We start from the raw sequence: 16,920 nt of genomic DNA, 5'->3' as shown, positions 1-16,920 counted from the left end.
CTCTATTCTCTTCTGTTTGGTTTGTCCCTGACAACCTGATTTAACTCCTGCATGCCCTGTAATGAGCTGAATAAGGTATTTTAGATTGGCAAAAAAACTAGACAGCAGAATGCACCTGGTTTGAGAGCCACTACTGTATACATCCACCAGCCCAAGCCCTTCATTAAAAACACTTAGCTTGTGTCTATACTCACTGGCCACTTTATTAGGTAGTATTATTACTAGTGCATTCTGCACGTGTCTCAGCTGACAGGTGTCAGTAATTAACCACATGTCCACTGTACAAGACTCATTAGGTTCTGAAGGAACCGAACACAGGATATGATGTCATAAGATGCAGCACTAAACGTGGCGACAGGGCGGAGTTCAGTAGAGTTCAGTAGTTCAGTAGAGCAAAACAATGCGCTCAGTTCATTTCAGCACAGGGCCCGGGAGCCCACAGCGGGTTTTCTTTGGTATGTGCAGCAGAGGAATTTCTAGTGCTGCGTTGAAACATTTTAGCATCTCTTGTTGTGTTTCCAGCTGCTAAAAATACCACCAGGTAAACTCAAACCTGATAGGCGCCTTAAGCCCATAGACTGTATCTTTTTTTAATTTTTTTTTTACTTTTTTTAGTTCAATTGTAAATGATTGTGAATGCTAAATAAACAAGGACTAAAATGTAACAATATATAATATTCTTATTTGGTCTGGACCAAGGGAACCAAACTACAAGTATGAATACACCCTAACACGGCTATGAGAGTGGCAGGGTGGTGGGTGTTAAACTCATATGGATTTATTGGTCACAGCAGTTTTGATGTTTTTTTTATGTGTGTCCGCATCAGTGTCACGGCTGGTTGAGAGTGACCATGGCTCCTCACTGTACACCTGGAAGGTGTTTCTCCTGGTTCCACATGGCTGAGTGTAAAAGACGAGCAGCAAGATGACAGACAGACTACCACAGTGTTGCCCATACAGAAAGCACTGGTACTCACCTATTTTAAGCAATGAATGCAGTTTTATCACCAGGAGAACTGAGCTTTACAGTTGATTTACCTGTTTAAATTACTATAAAATACACGATAGAGAAACTTTGTAATTACCAGGGAGTTGTAGGATTACAGTCAAAGCGTAGGAGCATTTATGTTTAAAAATGAATTACGTTGCTTAATTAGCTTTTTATTTAAATACAGTATATGGAAATCAGTCAGGGCTTCAGGGCTTTAATGCACGGGTAGATGTGTGCGGAGTTCAAGAAATCATTCAGGGCTTTAGGGTATTAGCTGAATCCAACAGAGGGATGACTCACTGGTCCCCACTTCAAGATAACAAAGTACAAAAGCAAACAGACGTCCGTGCAGTAACATTTCGGCTGTAATAACACTGCAGCAGTTGCAAATGCTTGTTTCTTTTCCTTGTCCATATTGAGGAAAAGAGGTGCATATTTAGACACTGGGAGATATTAGCTTTAGCCTGTTAGACTATTGATCTATTGATCACAAGCCTTAGATCAGTGGATTGCAGTCCAGTTTCCAAGACTGAACCTCCAAACACCTCAGACAGGGAAGCAGTTATTTTTTCCATGGCCCAGAAGCTAGAAGAGAGCGCTAATGAAGAGTAGACAAAGGGTCAGGATCATTCAACCTCACTGGGCAGAAAAGAATGCATGAAATTGACTTTTTATTACATAGATTTAAAGGCACACATTTACTTTGAAAATGCCAAATAGCAATAGCTAAGAGGGGAATTATTCACACATGAGAAACTCTGCTAAATGCCCTAAATATAAATGTAAATGAGAAACGTTATGTATAGAGCTCATAATACAAAGATGCTGACTGGTGATGATGAATTAATACAGTGTGCTCTTTGGTGATCATGTAATACAGAACGCTCATTGGTGATGAGGTGATGATGTACTAATAGAGAGTGCTTACTTGTGATGTGGTAATACAGAGTGCTCACTAGTGATGATGTAGTAATACAGAGTGTAATGTGACATGTGGGACCCAGATGTTCGCAGATAAGTTCAGGTAGGTTCAGTTTATTTGGTGAATGAGTATCCAGAACTGTGGTCAACAGAAGCAGGTCAAAGCAGGCTGAGATGGGATTAGGGACAGGGAGCTCAATGGTGCTGATGCAACATCAACAAACACCTACCCCATTACACATTAAAATACCCTGTAAGCATTTAAATACCCACCGTTGATGCATTTAAATACCCACCCTTTAAACATTATAAATACCCCTAAGCATTTAAATACCCCCCCTTTACCTTGCTTAGGAAAACATTTTCAGTCTCTAGTAAAAAATGCTGAACATCTTTAGCCTCAGGGCAACAATCACATTTCATCACTTTTGCAGCCATCTCCTTTTAATTTGCTGTAAGCACTGGTGTGCAGTGAGACTGTTGCTTTGGGAGTTTTCTGAGCTTCCATTTAAATCAAAGTAAGGAATGTTAGAATCACCACTGGCAGACATAATAGTTTCACTAGACTTACACTCAAATTCCTATACTGAGATTCATGCAAAGACCACAGAAATTACAGTGTAGTCCTTAGGAAATATGAATGCTAAATATTATCTTTTTGTTCAACTATTTTTCTAATTGTCACGATTAAACAAATCTAGCCATGGTGTAAAGCTCCCCAGGTGGAGAATGGCCACACCTTCTTAGCTTCTTGGCTGAGCAGATCACCTCAGTGGCTTAAAAGGGCATGTAAATACACACGAGTCCACCTGTCGGAAATGGATTCATCTGAAGGGTCGTGAACTGTGCTTACGTTATAGTGAACTACGCGTGCGTTATAGTGAACTGAGCTGGCGTTAGCGCGAATCCTATATGAATACACATAATTGTTAGGTATCATATGACTTTCGTCTAGTGGTTTTTCCAGCTTAGAGTACCTTGTGTTCAGGACTATTTATACTACCTTGGAGATTCCAAGCAACTACGTAGCACTTTTGTAAGTCGCTCTGGATAAGAGCGTCTGCTAAATGCCATAAATGTAAATTTAAATGTAAATTAATTTTAAAAAAAATCTGAATTGTGAAAGCTAGTGAAAAATGGAATTAATTTCTTGATTAACGTTTACACTTGTTTTTCAACATTACCTTTTTCTAGATTCTTAATGTTTCATTTAATATATTAATTAATATATATTTGGACTGACATTTGCCTGCCACAATACGGTCCTACGTATTTATTTATTTTTTGTAATTACACAATAACTATATCAGGGTCGTTAACTGAGTAGTTTTCATTTAAAAACAAGTACAATAGGAAGGACAAGGGTGACATCTACATTAAATCAAGTCTGTTGTAACGGACTTTCTAATCTTTTATTAGAAATGTGGGTTTAAGAAGGACTTCGCCGCCATTCGCTTTTAAAGCTGTAATGTGAATGTTCTTTACCGCACAGTAAAAAATCGAATAGTTATTCTTATTATAGTTATTCTTAAGTGCTGTCAAAAACCGCAGAATGCTTAGAATTAATCATAGCGTGTTCTCCATGCCCCAGTAAGACTATCCTGCCTTCTTCAGAGCTCTTTCTCTCACACAGAAAGAGAGAGAGAGAGAGAGAGAGAGAGAGAGAGAGAGAGAGGGGGGGGGGGGGGGGGGAGAGGGGGGAGAGAGAGAGAGAGAGACTATGAGACGAGACTATGAGAACTGCACCAATTCATCCTACGGAGACAGAGAACGGAGCTTCCGACGGAGTTACTTTTCCAGCGCTTTAAGTCTTTAAGTGGACATTTAATCCGCTACTGTTAGAAATACTACACCAAAAAGACAACGGGACTGTGTATATATGAGATTAATAAAGTTAAGGACACCAGTAGATCCCAGTGAATTTCTAGGAGACTAGTTTTGCTTTCCCCCCCGTCTCACATGACGCATCTAGCGGCTGTACAAACACAAGTCTTGGTGAGTGTGTGACCGACTCGCTCCAGCTCTTCTCCTCCACTATGAACGTGACCGTCTTCAACCACAGCGTCTTTACGCACGCGGACCTGCTGAACCGCAGCCGCGCGCTCGCGGGGACACTGGTTGATTGCTGCACGGGTGGCGCGAGCGAGGTGACGGCGAGCGACGGCGGCGGATCCCTCGTGCTCGAGCAGGACGAGCGCAAGATGTTCGTCACGCGCGTGGTGCAGATCGCGGTACTGTGCGTACTTTCGCTCACGGTGATGTTCGGGATCTTTTTCCTCGGCTGCAACCTCATGATAAAGTCAGAAAGCATGATAAACTTTCTGGTCAAAGACCGAAGACCGTCCAAAGACGTGGAGGCAGTCATGATCGGACTTAGTTAGTCAAACACGCGCTCCAAGCGAGCGCTCACCGCCGGTTGGTTTGACGTTGTGCGACGCGGAGATATGCAACATGCTTGTTTCGAGTGTGTATTTACCGAGAAAAGCTAACAAAACCTGAACGAGAACGTCTTCACAGTGACTGTCACTGAAACAGAATTGCACGCTAAAGATATGAGAATATATTGCTGTTTATGAATGTTTTACGTAGCTCTTTGTACTTAAACATTTTTGCGTAGGTATATATATATGTAATCTTAAATATTTGCAACCTACGTATGTCGCCTCGGCACGGACGTAATTTTGGGGGGGGGGGGGGGACGGGGGGGGGACATGTCCCCCCCACTTTTTCAAAAGCCGGCTTTGGTCCCCCCCAGTTTTTACGGTTAAAACCAAATATTTAAATAGCGACGAATCCATGTCCCCCCCCACTTTTGAAATCAAAATTACGTCCATGCGCCTCGGGGTGCTTGGCTCTTACAGTGAAAATGTTTACACCTTTTTACCTCAAAGGCAAAAAGAGAATGTAATTTTTAAACTTTTATTGTTTGCGTAAAACCAGGAAAATGCATGTATTCTAATGTGGTAATTGTAGCCTATGCATCTGAAGACGTGTTTTTTTATTCCTAAAGATGTTAAAACGTATTTTCTGTGCCTGAAAACACGCGACGGGAAGGGCGCTCGTGCGCTAGGGACAATTGCACGTTTTCTTCTGTCCTCTTGGCCGTTGTTTAACCGGAGACGCCTGTCCCTGTCCCGTGTCCCCGTCCCCGTCCCTAGCATGGTCCGTACATGTCAGGTGGTTTTCTGTCTTGCACTTTATGATGAAACCTCAGTGCTGCATGAAGTATTTTGTAAACACTGATTAAACTTGAAGTAGAACAGCATGCGCCCAGTGAAGATATCGTTTCGGTTATGCTCATGTAATTTATATTTTAAAACCAATTAATTAATTATCAATATTTATTTATTTATTGTTTACTTGTTGCTTGTTTTGGTACACAGTAGAGCTGAATAAAATTGTAGGCTATCCGCTAGCAGCAGTTTTGTCTGTTGGGGCGATAGTTTAGGCTTACGTTATGTTTACGCTGCCAGTACTGAAAATCTAAAATGCCCTCTTTCATAAACATATGTACTAATGCATTAATAAAGTATTGTATGTCAAACATTGAATTAAAATTTGTGAAATCTGTGAAGTGGTTTGCTTTCTGAATAAAGCCTCTGAAGATCAAAGCTTGAACGAAGAGACTGAAGGAATAAATAGCTTTGTTGGTTGTGTTAATTTCTTGATGAGTTAAATGTGTTCAACAGTCCCACACCTGTTGATGGAAGCGCCAAGACTCTGGGGAAAGGACACAGAGAGAGACAGCACAGAGAGAGACACAGCACAGAGAAAGACAGAGCACAGAGAGAGAGACAGCACAGAGAGAGATACAGCACAGAGAGACACAGCACAGAGTGAGACACAGCACAGAGAGACAGCACAGAGAGAGACAGCACAGAGAGACACAGCACAGAGAGACAGCACAGAGAGACAGCACAGAGAGACAGCACAGAGAGAGACAGCACAGAGAGACACAGCACAGAGAGACACAGCACAGAGAGACAGCACAGAGAGAGACAGCACAGAGAGACACAGCACAGAGAGACAGCACAGAGAGACACAGCACAGAGAGACAGCACAGAGAGACACAGCACAGAGAGACACAGCACAGAGAGGTAGAACTAGATGTTTTACTTCTTCCCTGTGAGATTCAACAGTGCTAACCTCAGCAGAACCAACCAACCTGTCTGCTGTTTTACAAGACTGACCACACACACACACACACACACACACACACACACACACACACACACACACACACACACACACACACACACACACACACACACACACACACTCCTATAGCTAATGTTATCACTTTTCATTACAAATGCATTTGAACTATAAGAGAATTACTCTAGTCAATTTTTCACATTATGTTATTTATAATATCTTTGTTATTTATAATATCTTTATATTATAAACATGTTTAATTGACAGCTTGTTAGCACACAATTATTTAATGTGTGCTAATTAAATCTCAGCATTCGACAATTATGCAACTACCTTGTATTTCATATGACATTCAAAAACAACACTGAACAATAAACAACAAACTCATGATTCATGTTGTGTAGAAGAATGCAACAGGTGGGTATTTATTTTAGGTTACTGGCAAACTGCATACCGTCAATTAACAAATGTGTTTATTTTAGGTTACTGGCAAACTGGATACCATCAATTAACAAATGCTGAAAAAGTGATAAAAAATCACGGCGCCATCGTTGCTTGTGAGACTGAAAACGATTTGTTTCGTGAAGATGAATATTTCTTCACAGCTGAAAAGAAGCAAATTGTGCCATCAGATTTTGGCACTTGTCTTTCCGTATTCAACTTCTCAGCATGAACTGTTAATGAGTTTGACCAGAGAGCATGTTAGGCTCACTTCTGTAGTACTAAAGTTTTTGGACAGCTGGTGTCCAAAAAAAATCAATGCGATCAATGAGTTTATGCTGCACTGAACACTGTGTGCACAACACCAGCTGTCCAAAAACTTTTGTATGTATGTAACTTTTGTAGTCACACATTACAAGTCCTGGACTGCCTGTGTCTTGAACTGTGACTTGAAAATTAAAGTTTAAGTTTAATATATATATTATGTAACTCTTCTCAAGTCCTGGCCCTGTAGAGTGGTGCTACCTCTTCCCCTGATTCACCTCCTGCTGGTCTGGGTCAAAGGTCGGACCTGCCTATGGTTCACTTCTACTTTCATGTTGGTGTGTGTTCTCATTCCTGGTGTTCAGGTGCTTTCTGGTTTCAACCCATGTCTGTCTGTTTCTGTGACATGTTCAATGATGTGGTGTGCTAACCTTGCCCACCTGTTTCCTGATGTATGTTATAATTATGATTGGGAAAGCCTAAATAAAAAGACATTTCAATGATATCTGACTGCCTCTCATTCATTTGAAAATGGTGGGGCCTGTGTAACATGCTGTCACACCTGCTATCCAACATTTCTGTTCTGATATATTTAAATGTTAAATGCCATTATAAGTCTTAAAGGTCTTACACAGAAATTCTCTTTTGTTTTTGGATTGGTAGTCTCACCTAGCTGTGCAGCAAGAGCCAAGGCCCCAGGGGCCACAGGGGCCATAGGCTGTGTCAGGGGCCACAGCCTGTGTCAGGGGCCACAGCCTGTGTCAGGGGCCACTGTAGCCTCAGACACAGATTGAAGCCCCTGTGGCCCCTGACACAGGTTATGGCCCCTGTATCAGGGGCCACAGGGCCTCAACTGTATCAGGGGCCACAGGGCCCTCAAAGGTGTCAGGGGCCACAGGGGCCACAGTCTGTGTCAGGGGCCACAGGGCCCTCAGCCTGTGTCACGGGCCACAGGGGCTACATCCTGTGTTAGGGGTCATAGGGGCCACAGCCTATATCAGGGAACACTGGCACAAGAGCAAATGTCAGGGGCCACAGTTCATAGGATAGGGCCAGTCTCATAGGGCCAGTCTATGAGACTGAGACAGTAGTGCCAACCATGAGACAGTAGTGTCAACCAGAAGCAGGCACCCAGGGGACATCAATGTTCACTGGTGCAGTAGCAAATTCATAACAAAAAATTGTTGTAAAACAATAAACGTGGCTCAGAACGCCTGGACAACGGGCATGGCTTTACAAAGACAGAGAGGCATTTGGGAATGTCTGTACCATCTGTGATGCGTTCCTGATGAGGAATCAGGTCAGAGGTGCCGAGGGGAACCAGAAGAGACACCGCTGGCACCTGGAGCCTCCCGTCTAGCAGCTGTGTGAAGGTCCAGTTTCATAGCTCTGTGTAATACAGCATGGTGGTCGTGCCTGATGAAGCCACATCCGGGTCCAATACACACACCTGATTCAGCTCATCAGTTCTTTACTAGCTTTGGTAAGTGTGGTAGTGCAGTGTAATAAATAACAATTTGCCCCAGCACGCTGTCCAGGACTGGCGATGACCTGATATATACAATATGAAGTCATTCTGTCACCTCAGTTGCTGCACAATACCCACGACGTGCTTGTTTGCAACAGCACTCAAACGTTTTGGCTTGCATATTTGCCACTAGTCATGAATGTTTAAAAAAACCATCTGGTACAAAAGTGACAGACACACTGCTGACAGATTGTGAGCTTGCCCAGTTGCTCAACCATCTTGAAAGGGAATAACGACAACATTTTAAAGAAATAAAGCTAAAGATTCAGATTGGCAAAGCAAACACAGAACGATCATATCATCTGCCAAGGGCTCTAATGCCTTACTGCTGACATGCTGACCAGTGGCCCAACACCTGTGGCACGAGGTATTAATGGGGTTTCTGTTTGGTCACCTCACCATTAATCAATATGATGGCACGTTCCACAAGGCTCATCATGCCCTTTCTGGTCTTCCTTCGAACCCCTTAGCTGAGAGGGGGATCAGACGTGCGCGGAGGCGTTCAGAGGGATGACCCGTGCAGCAAGGTAGCGTGGGCTATATTTAGCTCAGCTCCGTTTCAGTCCAGAAAGGACTCTGCTGAAGTGATGGCATGGAGGAGAGGGGAAGAGAGAGGGAGGAGACAAGAGAGGGATGAGAGCACCTGTTGGGGCTTTAAGCAGTCTGCTTTCTCTGCACCGCCATGCATGTGAGAGGGGCGGTTGGTGTGTGAGCCAGAGCTGAATAGCTCACACACACAGAGACTCAGAGCCGTCAGGGCTGAAATGGATGGCTGAATAATGCATGGGGTTTACAATTTACACAGTGAATTATTTTAAGGACGCAGGACTAATAAGGAAGTAATTGGTTTACAAAGCACAGAGCTCCATGTTTCAACAGGATCCTCCTTAATAAAGGAAGCCCCCCCCCCCCCCCCCCACACACACACACACACCCACCCACAGCCTCTTCAAGCAGATGTCAGGAGTACCCTTTTACAGCAGCTATATAATGAGATCAAAGCAACATCATAGAGGTACTCTCTCTCTCTCTCTCTCACACACACACACACACACACACACACACACACACACACACACACACACAATCCAAAGTCATTGGTGCACCAATCATTACATTACGGTTATTGGCTCTATTTTTGTGTGTTAATTTGAGATGATGACAATGTCTGACATTGTCAAATACATGCAGGCCTAGGAAATGCACACTGATGCTCTTATATTTAGTTAAGTATATTAGTGTGGAAAATAACAGAGCTATCCATCATCATATACTGCACGTTAGCGTATGACTTCAACCCTTCCACTGCTACAGATGTCTGATCAGAGACACACGTGACGCAACACTACAACACTACAATATGCAATACATCACTCTGAGTATGGCTACGATGGACAAACACAGACATATATCATATGAAAACAACAATGACATTTACATTAACATATCACACCACATATGAGCTGTTTAGTTAATCACTGAATTACACTTGATTCATAAACATTGCTCTCAAAAGTCATCCGAAAACTTTCCGCAGACTGTGATGGCCATTTTCTCCAGACGCCCCCCCCCCCCCCCCCCCCCACACACACACACACACACACACACATACGCCAGGCTCCTAGGTTCACTGCTGGATGCCCCGACCCCCCCCAGCACAGGAGCAATTGCCAAGCAACTCCTGCACCCTTGCCCAAAATATATTAAAGTCCACTAAGTGATGTTTAAGGGTTACATTGTATTGCATTGTTCCTATCTGGGAGCGTTTTTTCTGCTGAAATGCCTGCAGCCTGCTGTCAGGGCGGAGAGGAGGAGAGGAGGAGAGGTGGAGAAGAGGAAGACAGCGCCTTCAGAGCCGTAGCGGTGTCAGGACCGATAGGATACAGAGAGAGAGAAGGGAAGAGGAGGAAATGTCACCCACGGAGGGGTGGAGGTACAATCCCGTTTTCCCGTCCCCTGCGGAGGCAGTGACAGCCGACAGGCAGGCCCATGGAGCATGGCACCAATCTGAGACGCGTCTCACACACCTGTCTCACACATGCGTCTCACACACCTGTCTCAACCTCCGCATCGACAGGTCTCACATTATTCTCTCTCCTCCTGTCCTCTCCTCTATCTATAGTGGGCAGAACAGCCTGAAAGATGGACAGAAAGAGGGAGGGAGAGGAGGGAAAGAGGGAGGGAGAGGAGGGAAAGAGGGAGAAACACAGAGAAAGGGGAAGAGGAGGCAAAGTGCTTTAAGCTAATCTCATGAAATATTAAGGACTAAGTGCTAGTGCATTTGTCTGGTTGTTCTGTTTCAACCACATATGGACATTTTGTGATTTTCTCTGTATAAACAAAACACATAAACATACACGCACATGTTTGTTTTGGGATGACTGAATTAGATCAGATAGATTTGCTCATATCTTTTTCATACATGTATTATATGTAATTACCTATATGAAATACATTAAGCCTAACCCAGCCCCAATGCCCTAACATCAGTAACCAGAAAGAAATGTATTTGCTCTTGTGGCATTTTAAAATGAAACATAGCAGGGCAGACAGCACTTTAAATGGTCAGAACCATAATCCCTCTTTGACTGGTTAGCTCAGCCCTGATTGTCTTAAGTGTTGTTACACACTCAGGGCATTTTTGATCTGGAAGTGTTTGAAAAACAAAACTCAATCCAGCACAGACATTAAAGGGCGTGAGAGAAAAGAACAAGAGATAGACAGTGTGTGCAAGACAGAATGTGAAATTTATGTAAAGAAAGGAAGATGTTCGTAAAGACCGAAGCCCTGAAAAAAGCAGCCGCGGCTTTAGACGTGGAGAACCTTTCTCAGACAGAAGCAACAGGCGTCGGTGGGAGGAGATGGACAGAGTGAGTGTCCAGAGAAGTTCACACTCTGGAGGAACGTCCCTGTCAGGTCAGGTGATGAGTTGTGGCGAGTTGAAATTGTTGACGGGGGGGGGGGGGGGGGGCGAGTGTGAAATGGAGACAAATTAAGTATTATTTCGCGATCGATTCTTAGTGTTGACTTGTAACTCCCGCGGTAGCCCCACTCAAAAGTAGACCAAAAACAACACTGTTGGTTCGCCGTTCAAATTCAGGCACAAAGCCAGAAGGCGGGCCAAATTATTTATCAACCGGCGGGCCGCAACGGAGGCGCCGGTGGGCCGCAAATGGCCCGCGGGCCGTATGTTGTGCACCCCTGGTTTAGAGAAAGAGGGAGATCTGACATGCGCATGAGCTCAGTGTGTGCAGACGGCTGCAGGATCCACACCCCAACACTGATATCCCATAATGCACCTGATCATGCAGTGATGAGTGTTTTGTCTTAGTGTTGTTCATTTTGGTCAGATTTGTGATACACCATGGCATTATAGGTATGGTTTGACATGTATGTAACTGTGTACGTGTATGTATGTAGGAAAATATGTATGTACTGTATGTATAGATGTATGCATTAACGTAAATATAACTTATGGAGTAAATATTAATGTGGACTGCACACCTGCTTTGTGTAATTTCTTGTGACATGTTATTTTGTCCTTTGCTCCACACGTGTGGATTAGACAGAGAAGAATTGTGTTTGTGATGTTGATGTATCCGTGTGCTTCTGACTGTACTCATTAGACAATGAAGATCTGACCCTCTGACCAGAACTCTGTGCTTGAATTCATAAAAGACATTCTTCATTTCAATGTGTGTAGTCCTGAGTATATGGGTGTATGATGTTGAGATGTTTGTGAGTGCAGATACGCACACGCACATACACACAAACTTTCTCTCTCCCTCTATACACATACATGCCCCCCCCCCCACACACACACACACAGTGTCACCACCACCCAAGTCTTGCAGCAGGTTAGTGTTGCCATGGGAACCAAAAGAGATAATGGCCATATAGCTGAGCACATGCCGCAGGGTGTGTGTATTAGTTTGTGTGTGTGTGTGTGTGTGTGTAAGCGGGACAGAAAAAAACAGAGGGGCTGTCCGTGTCAAAAAGTCACAACTATACACTCAGTGATGAGTGGCCACATCATCCAATTATCTCTACCTCTGGGGGCAGAAATATTTCAACTCTGATATGAATTAAGTGTTTATTATCTAAGAGAGTCTCCACGTAGCCCTGGGACGGGAAGCTTCATCTTACTCCTGTAAGCTCATGTGTCAGGCTCATGAGGGTTGAGGGAGAACACTCATACACAGGAATTCACTTTCCACTAAAGCACCCATGAAACCCCCAAGCTCAGACCTCAGCCAGCGCTTTTAGTCTGGCTATCCTGCTGTGGCCCTGATCGATCCTGTGGCTGAACACAGGGGCAGAGCGTGGCAGGACAGAGGGGCCATGGGGCACTAGGACCTGTACGCCCCATTATCTCCATGATGTTAAACAGATCAACTAACCCACAGTTCTGGGCCCTGTGAAGACTGGGGAGGATATCTTCTAGGACTCTCTCATTCTAAGCCTTCTTATAATAACTTTGAACTTTCTTTCACTTTTGTGCTGAAAGCTTAAACAGGTGTAGTGTTTAAGCTTTGTGGTCTGTCCTTTGTAGTATGTTGCAGTTATACAGAATCACAGCAGATATAAATGAATTGGGTTGTTTTTAATATAAATTTCATTAGTCCCGAACACATCGACAAGTCAGACAGACAATATTGTGCAACAGGAACAGTGACGTAGACTCAGTACATATACTGACGCCATTTCCAGACAAATTAGTAGCATGATACTGATAAGATCCTAATTACACTATTGACGAGAGCCATGCGGTGACATCATTACAGCCTTTGTAAAGTTCTATTCGTAAGCAGTTGCAAAAGCTTTAATTCCTTATTTATTGTTAACCAATAAGGTACCAATAAAAGCACGTGTAGATTCCAGAACAGCCATGATGTCATCATTAGTGTCTACAGGGAGGTGCACCCGAAGTAGTTTGAACCTTTTCTTTCAGCCAACAGGCCTGAGTCCTTGCAATTACACTGAATTCAGTTCTTTGTTTGTATAAAATGTATAACATGAAGGAGACTGATGTTATAACCGATCGTACCTGCAACCAGACTTCAGACTGTTGACAAACTGCAACCGTTCTGCCCTGGCCTGATTCGATTAGGATAGACTAGATTAATTTTATTGTCTGTCCCAGTGGAAACTTGTGTTTGGTCTGTTGGCGTGTGACAAAGAGAACATAGAGGCACACTCATAATATGAAACATAGCAAATGCACAACTTGGCACTTGAACATTGAGAGCATGTAGAACTCAGTAATAATGCAGAGTCACGGTGGTGTAGACATCTCCGTGCCTCGGTGGACAAAAGACTTCTGTGGAGCACAGCACTGCTCTGGAGTCTGACAGAGCGGAGATTAAGACTTTAAGGCGATGGAAGAGGGCTTTGGGTTTTGGCTACTCTGTGGCTTCTGGTAGGACGCTGGGCCGTGTTGCAACTGTGTTTCTCAAACGCTGCTTTATTCTGAGTCTGTTTTCAACAACTCCAGACAGAGAGATGAGGCAATAAGAGCTGCAGTAGATGCATGTGTCACGTGTGTGTGTGTGTGTGTGTGTGTGACTGAGAGGGAAATGATGAAGTGGAATCTTAGCCCCAGACAATATAGACAACAGTGATTAAAGACATTTGCTAAACAAAACATGAACTATACAATATCTATTAATTTAGCCTAAAATATCAGCATCCAATACACCTAACTTGCACGATCAAGTGAAACTTAGGTAGACGGGAAAATGCCAACTTTCTGTCTGACCCAATATTGGGATATTTCTGCTGTATTTCTGCTTGAACAAAGAAAAATGTTTTTGTAGTTAGTGAAGTTTGTTAATATAATATCATCTTAACATTAATTTCAAAGAAGCCCTGGGCTTCATCCACAGACATTTCAGTGCCTGCAGTCTGTCAAAATCAGGGTTGATTAAATGCAACAGTCAACATCATCATACACACAACGCATTGTCTAAATGTACATTTTTCCCAATTTTTTGGTTTTGATCACAGTAGCAAATGCACCCCAGATGAGTTTCTTCGCTGCCTCCCCCTCGCTTTCGTTCTGCGATGCCCACACAGTTACTGGGCTTTTAAAAATAGCGGCGATCCTTTCAGATTATGGCGCACGCGGCTTGATTAATTACTACGTTTGGAGCGTTGCTAGGAGCGCGGGTGGGGCGCGTGCAGACAGCGCGTGGGGGGCGCTCAGGGAGATGGAGATGGAGGGAGATAAAGGAGTCGCGTGGCGGCGCACATGTTAGTTGGGGAGAATTGCATTTTGTGCGGCGTCTCCTCGACAAGCAAAAAAACTCAGCGTGACCCCCGAGATGAACTCGCAGCCTGCTCTGATTCACAGACTTTATTCGCGTTGCTGTGCTGTGCACAAGGCATAACTTTTTCCATTTTTTTTCTTGCACAGCCAAGACAGCCGAACTAACAGATAAAAGTAACCTGTTGTAACGTCCCCCACTACACCGTAATGCACGCAAAACACATTTTGTTATAATGAGCAAACACCGTCCCACACAAGTTAAACTATTTTCTTACAGTGTACATTTCCCCCAGTGTTTACAACAGCACCAGAAGAAAGCACCGTGTGTTTGCGTCTTAGCACCAAGGCGACTTGGTCAGGTGTGAGTTCACAAGCGCAGATATACCAGCCTAACATTTAAACTGACGTTAAACACAGAATGGCGTGGACGGATCCAGCGCAGACGAGATTTTGGTCGGATGCTTTATCGAACACACAAATCGTTCAACCAACAGTGAGTTCCTCCTTTAGGTGCTAAATGTACCAGTTCATTTTTATATCAGTGGTTGAGCAACGTTCAGCAAAATCTAGTTAACACAGGAGAACGTTACTGACACTGTTTTAAAAGGCCACGTGCTTAGAGGCTACAAACACAGGAAGTGTGAAGGCATCCATTAGTTTGCGTGAAATGTTCTCAAAGTGTCCAAACAATTCTGAGGACATTCCCAGATCTGTTTGCTAGAAACAAACGAGCATCACTGCACCTCGTTACATTGCTCGCGCGCCTGTTCACGTGCCTTTCACAGGTCCCGCAGCCCGTGACGCTTTTCCAGCATCTGCCAGCCGCTTCACCTGCGCCGCCTCTGCGTCCAGGACACGTCAGGGAGGGTGCGCACGCACGCACGCACTTCACAGTCACAAACACGAGCTGGAGTAATGTTCCCCAAAATGAGCTCTGTACCCCCTTTCTATACAAATATTAATTAGATATTTGTAAGTAATGGAGTAAAAATGCATAATTATTAGTTCGATATAGGGCATGGTAACTGTGAAATTAAATCAAGTCATTTAAACTACATACATTAAGGTGCATTAAAGTAATGCTCCAGCTCACAGATGAGCAACAGATGAGAATATGCCATTCCACTAAATTGAGGCTGAGAGAACTCATGGAGAGGTTCAACAAGACCTTTGTGAAATTTCACAAAGCTAAGTGCACAGAGTGTGCAGTGGGCACAACCAGACGGGTGTGTCTCATCTTCTTTAGACACATTCCATGTGTGGTGTCTGGATTATAACCAGACATGCTGACACCTGGCAAGTCTGGACAAGGTGAGTGGGGTAATGTACAGGCCCGTACTACTCTAGAAATCCAGAGACCCTCGCACAGCTGTTCATGAGACCTGTCAGCTGTTCGTGAATGACCTCTCACAGCTGTTAATGAGAGAACACTCTCACAGCTGATCACGAGACCTCACAGCTGTTCATAATACCTCACAGCTGTTCACGAGAACTCTCAGCTGTTCATGAGAGACCCTCTCACAGCTTTTCACAACACCTCTGATGTGTTCATGAGACCTTTCCAAGCTCTTCACGAGACCTCTCACAGCAGTTTATGAAAGGACTCTCTCAGAGCTGTTCGTGAGATACCATCTCAAAGCTGTTCGTGAGATACCCTCTCAGAGCTGATCGTAAGAGACCCTCTCAGAGCTGTTCGTGAGATACCCTCTCAGAGCTGTTCGTGAGATACCCTCTCAAAGCTGTTCGTGAGATACCCTCTCAGAGCTGATCGTAAGAGACCCTCTCAGAGCTGTTCGTGAGATACCCTCTCAGAGCTGATCGTAAGAGACCCTCTCAGAGCTGTTCGTGAGATACCCTCTCAGAGCTGATCGAAAGAGACCCTCTCAGAGCTGTTCGTTGAGATACCCTCTCAGAACTGATTGTCAGAGACCCTCTCAGAGCTGTTCGTGAGAGACCCTCCCACAGTTGCCAGCAGATGGCTTACACACAGCAAATGCCTCAGTGAGAATTATTTTGATTTACATACCACCACAACTAAAACCACTACTGCTACTTTTAAACTCTACAGGAGTTGTTTGTTCTTTTTATCTTCATGTTCTTCTTCAAACAGCTTCTTGTGGTTTTTCCTCTTCCTTACCACATATGCAACCCTACACAAGTATAAGACACATCCCCACTCACCCACACTCACAAGCACCACACTCCCCCCTACACAAGTATAAGACATATCCCCACTCACACACACTCACAAGCACCACACTCCCCCCTACACACACACAACCTGAAGACATTTGTACAAAAAGCACTATCTAGTGGATGCCAGTGGATATCGCATCTATCAATATTCATGCA

The 16,920-nt window shown here is 44.0% G+C and overlaps 2 protein-coding genes across 3 annotated transcripts in view; both read left to right on the top strand.

The window, feature by feature from the left end:
- The first annotated feature begins 3,642 nt into the window (after window positions 1-3,642).
- On the top strand, window positions 3,643-5,530 carry rprml (reprimo-like). The gene has a single exon (XM_076997522.1). It carries the CDS (start codon window positions 3,949-3,951, stop codon window positions 4,291-4,293), a length of 345 nt encoding a protein of 114 aa, XP_076853637.1. The 5' UTR covers window positions 3,643-3,948; the 3' UTR covers window positions 4,294-5,530.
- Window positions 5,531-14,901: 9,371 nt separating this feature from the next.
- The window catches only part of LOC143508934 (uncharacterized), a 4,622-nt gene continuing 2,603 nt past the window's right edge, over window positions 14,902-16,920 (top strand). For both annotated transcript variants that reach the window (XM_076997519.1, XM_076997521.1), the window contains exons 1-2: window positions 14,902-15,061; window positions 15,354-15,435. In XM_076997519.1, coding sequence (XP_076853634.1) covers window positions 14,987-15,061; window positions 15,354-15,435 — 157 coding nt within the window. In that variant the 5' untranslated portion in view covers window positions 14,902-14,986. The remainder of the gene's footprint in view (window positions 15,062-15,353; window positions 15,436-16,920) is intronic.

Source organism: Brachyhypopomus gauderio, chromosome 2 (genome assembly GCF_052324685.1).
Source record: "Brachyhypopomus gauderio isolate BG-103 chromosome 2, BGAUD_0.2, whole genome shotgun sequence".
Lineage (NCBI taxonomy): Eukaryota > Metazoa > Chordata > Actinopteri > Gymnotiformes > Hypopomidae > Brachyhypopomus > Brachyhypopomus gauderio.
The sequence above is the reverse complement of the archived record's forward strand: the minus strand, read 5'-3'. Positions and strand labels throughout refer to the sequence as shown.

What these genes read in the sequence shown, in the direction of transcription:
- rprml (XM_076997522.1), top strand. Translation starts at nt 3,949, where the DNA reads ATGAACGTGACCGTCTTCAACCACAGCGTCTTTACGCACGCGGACCTG.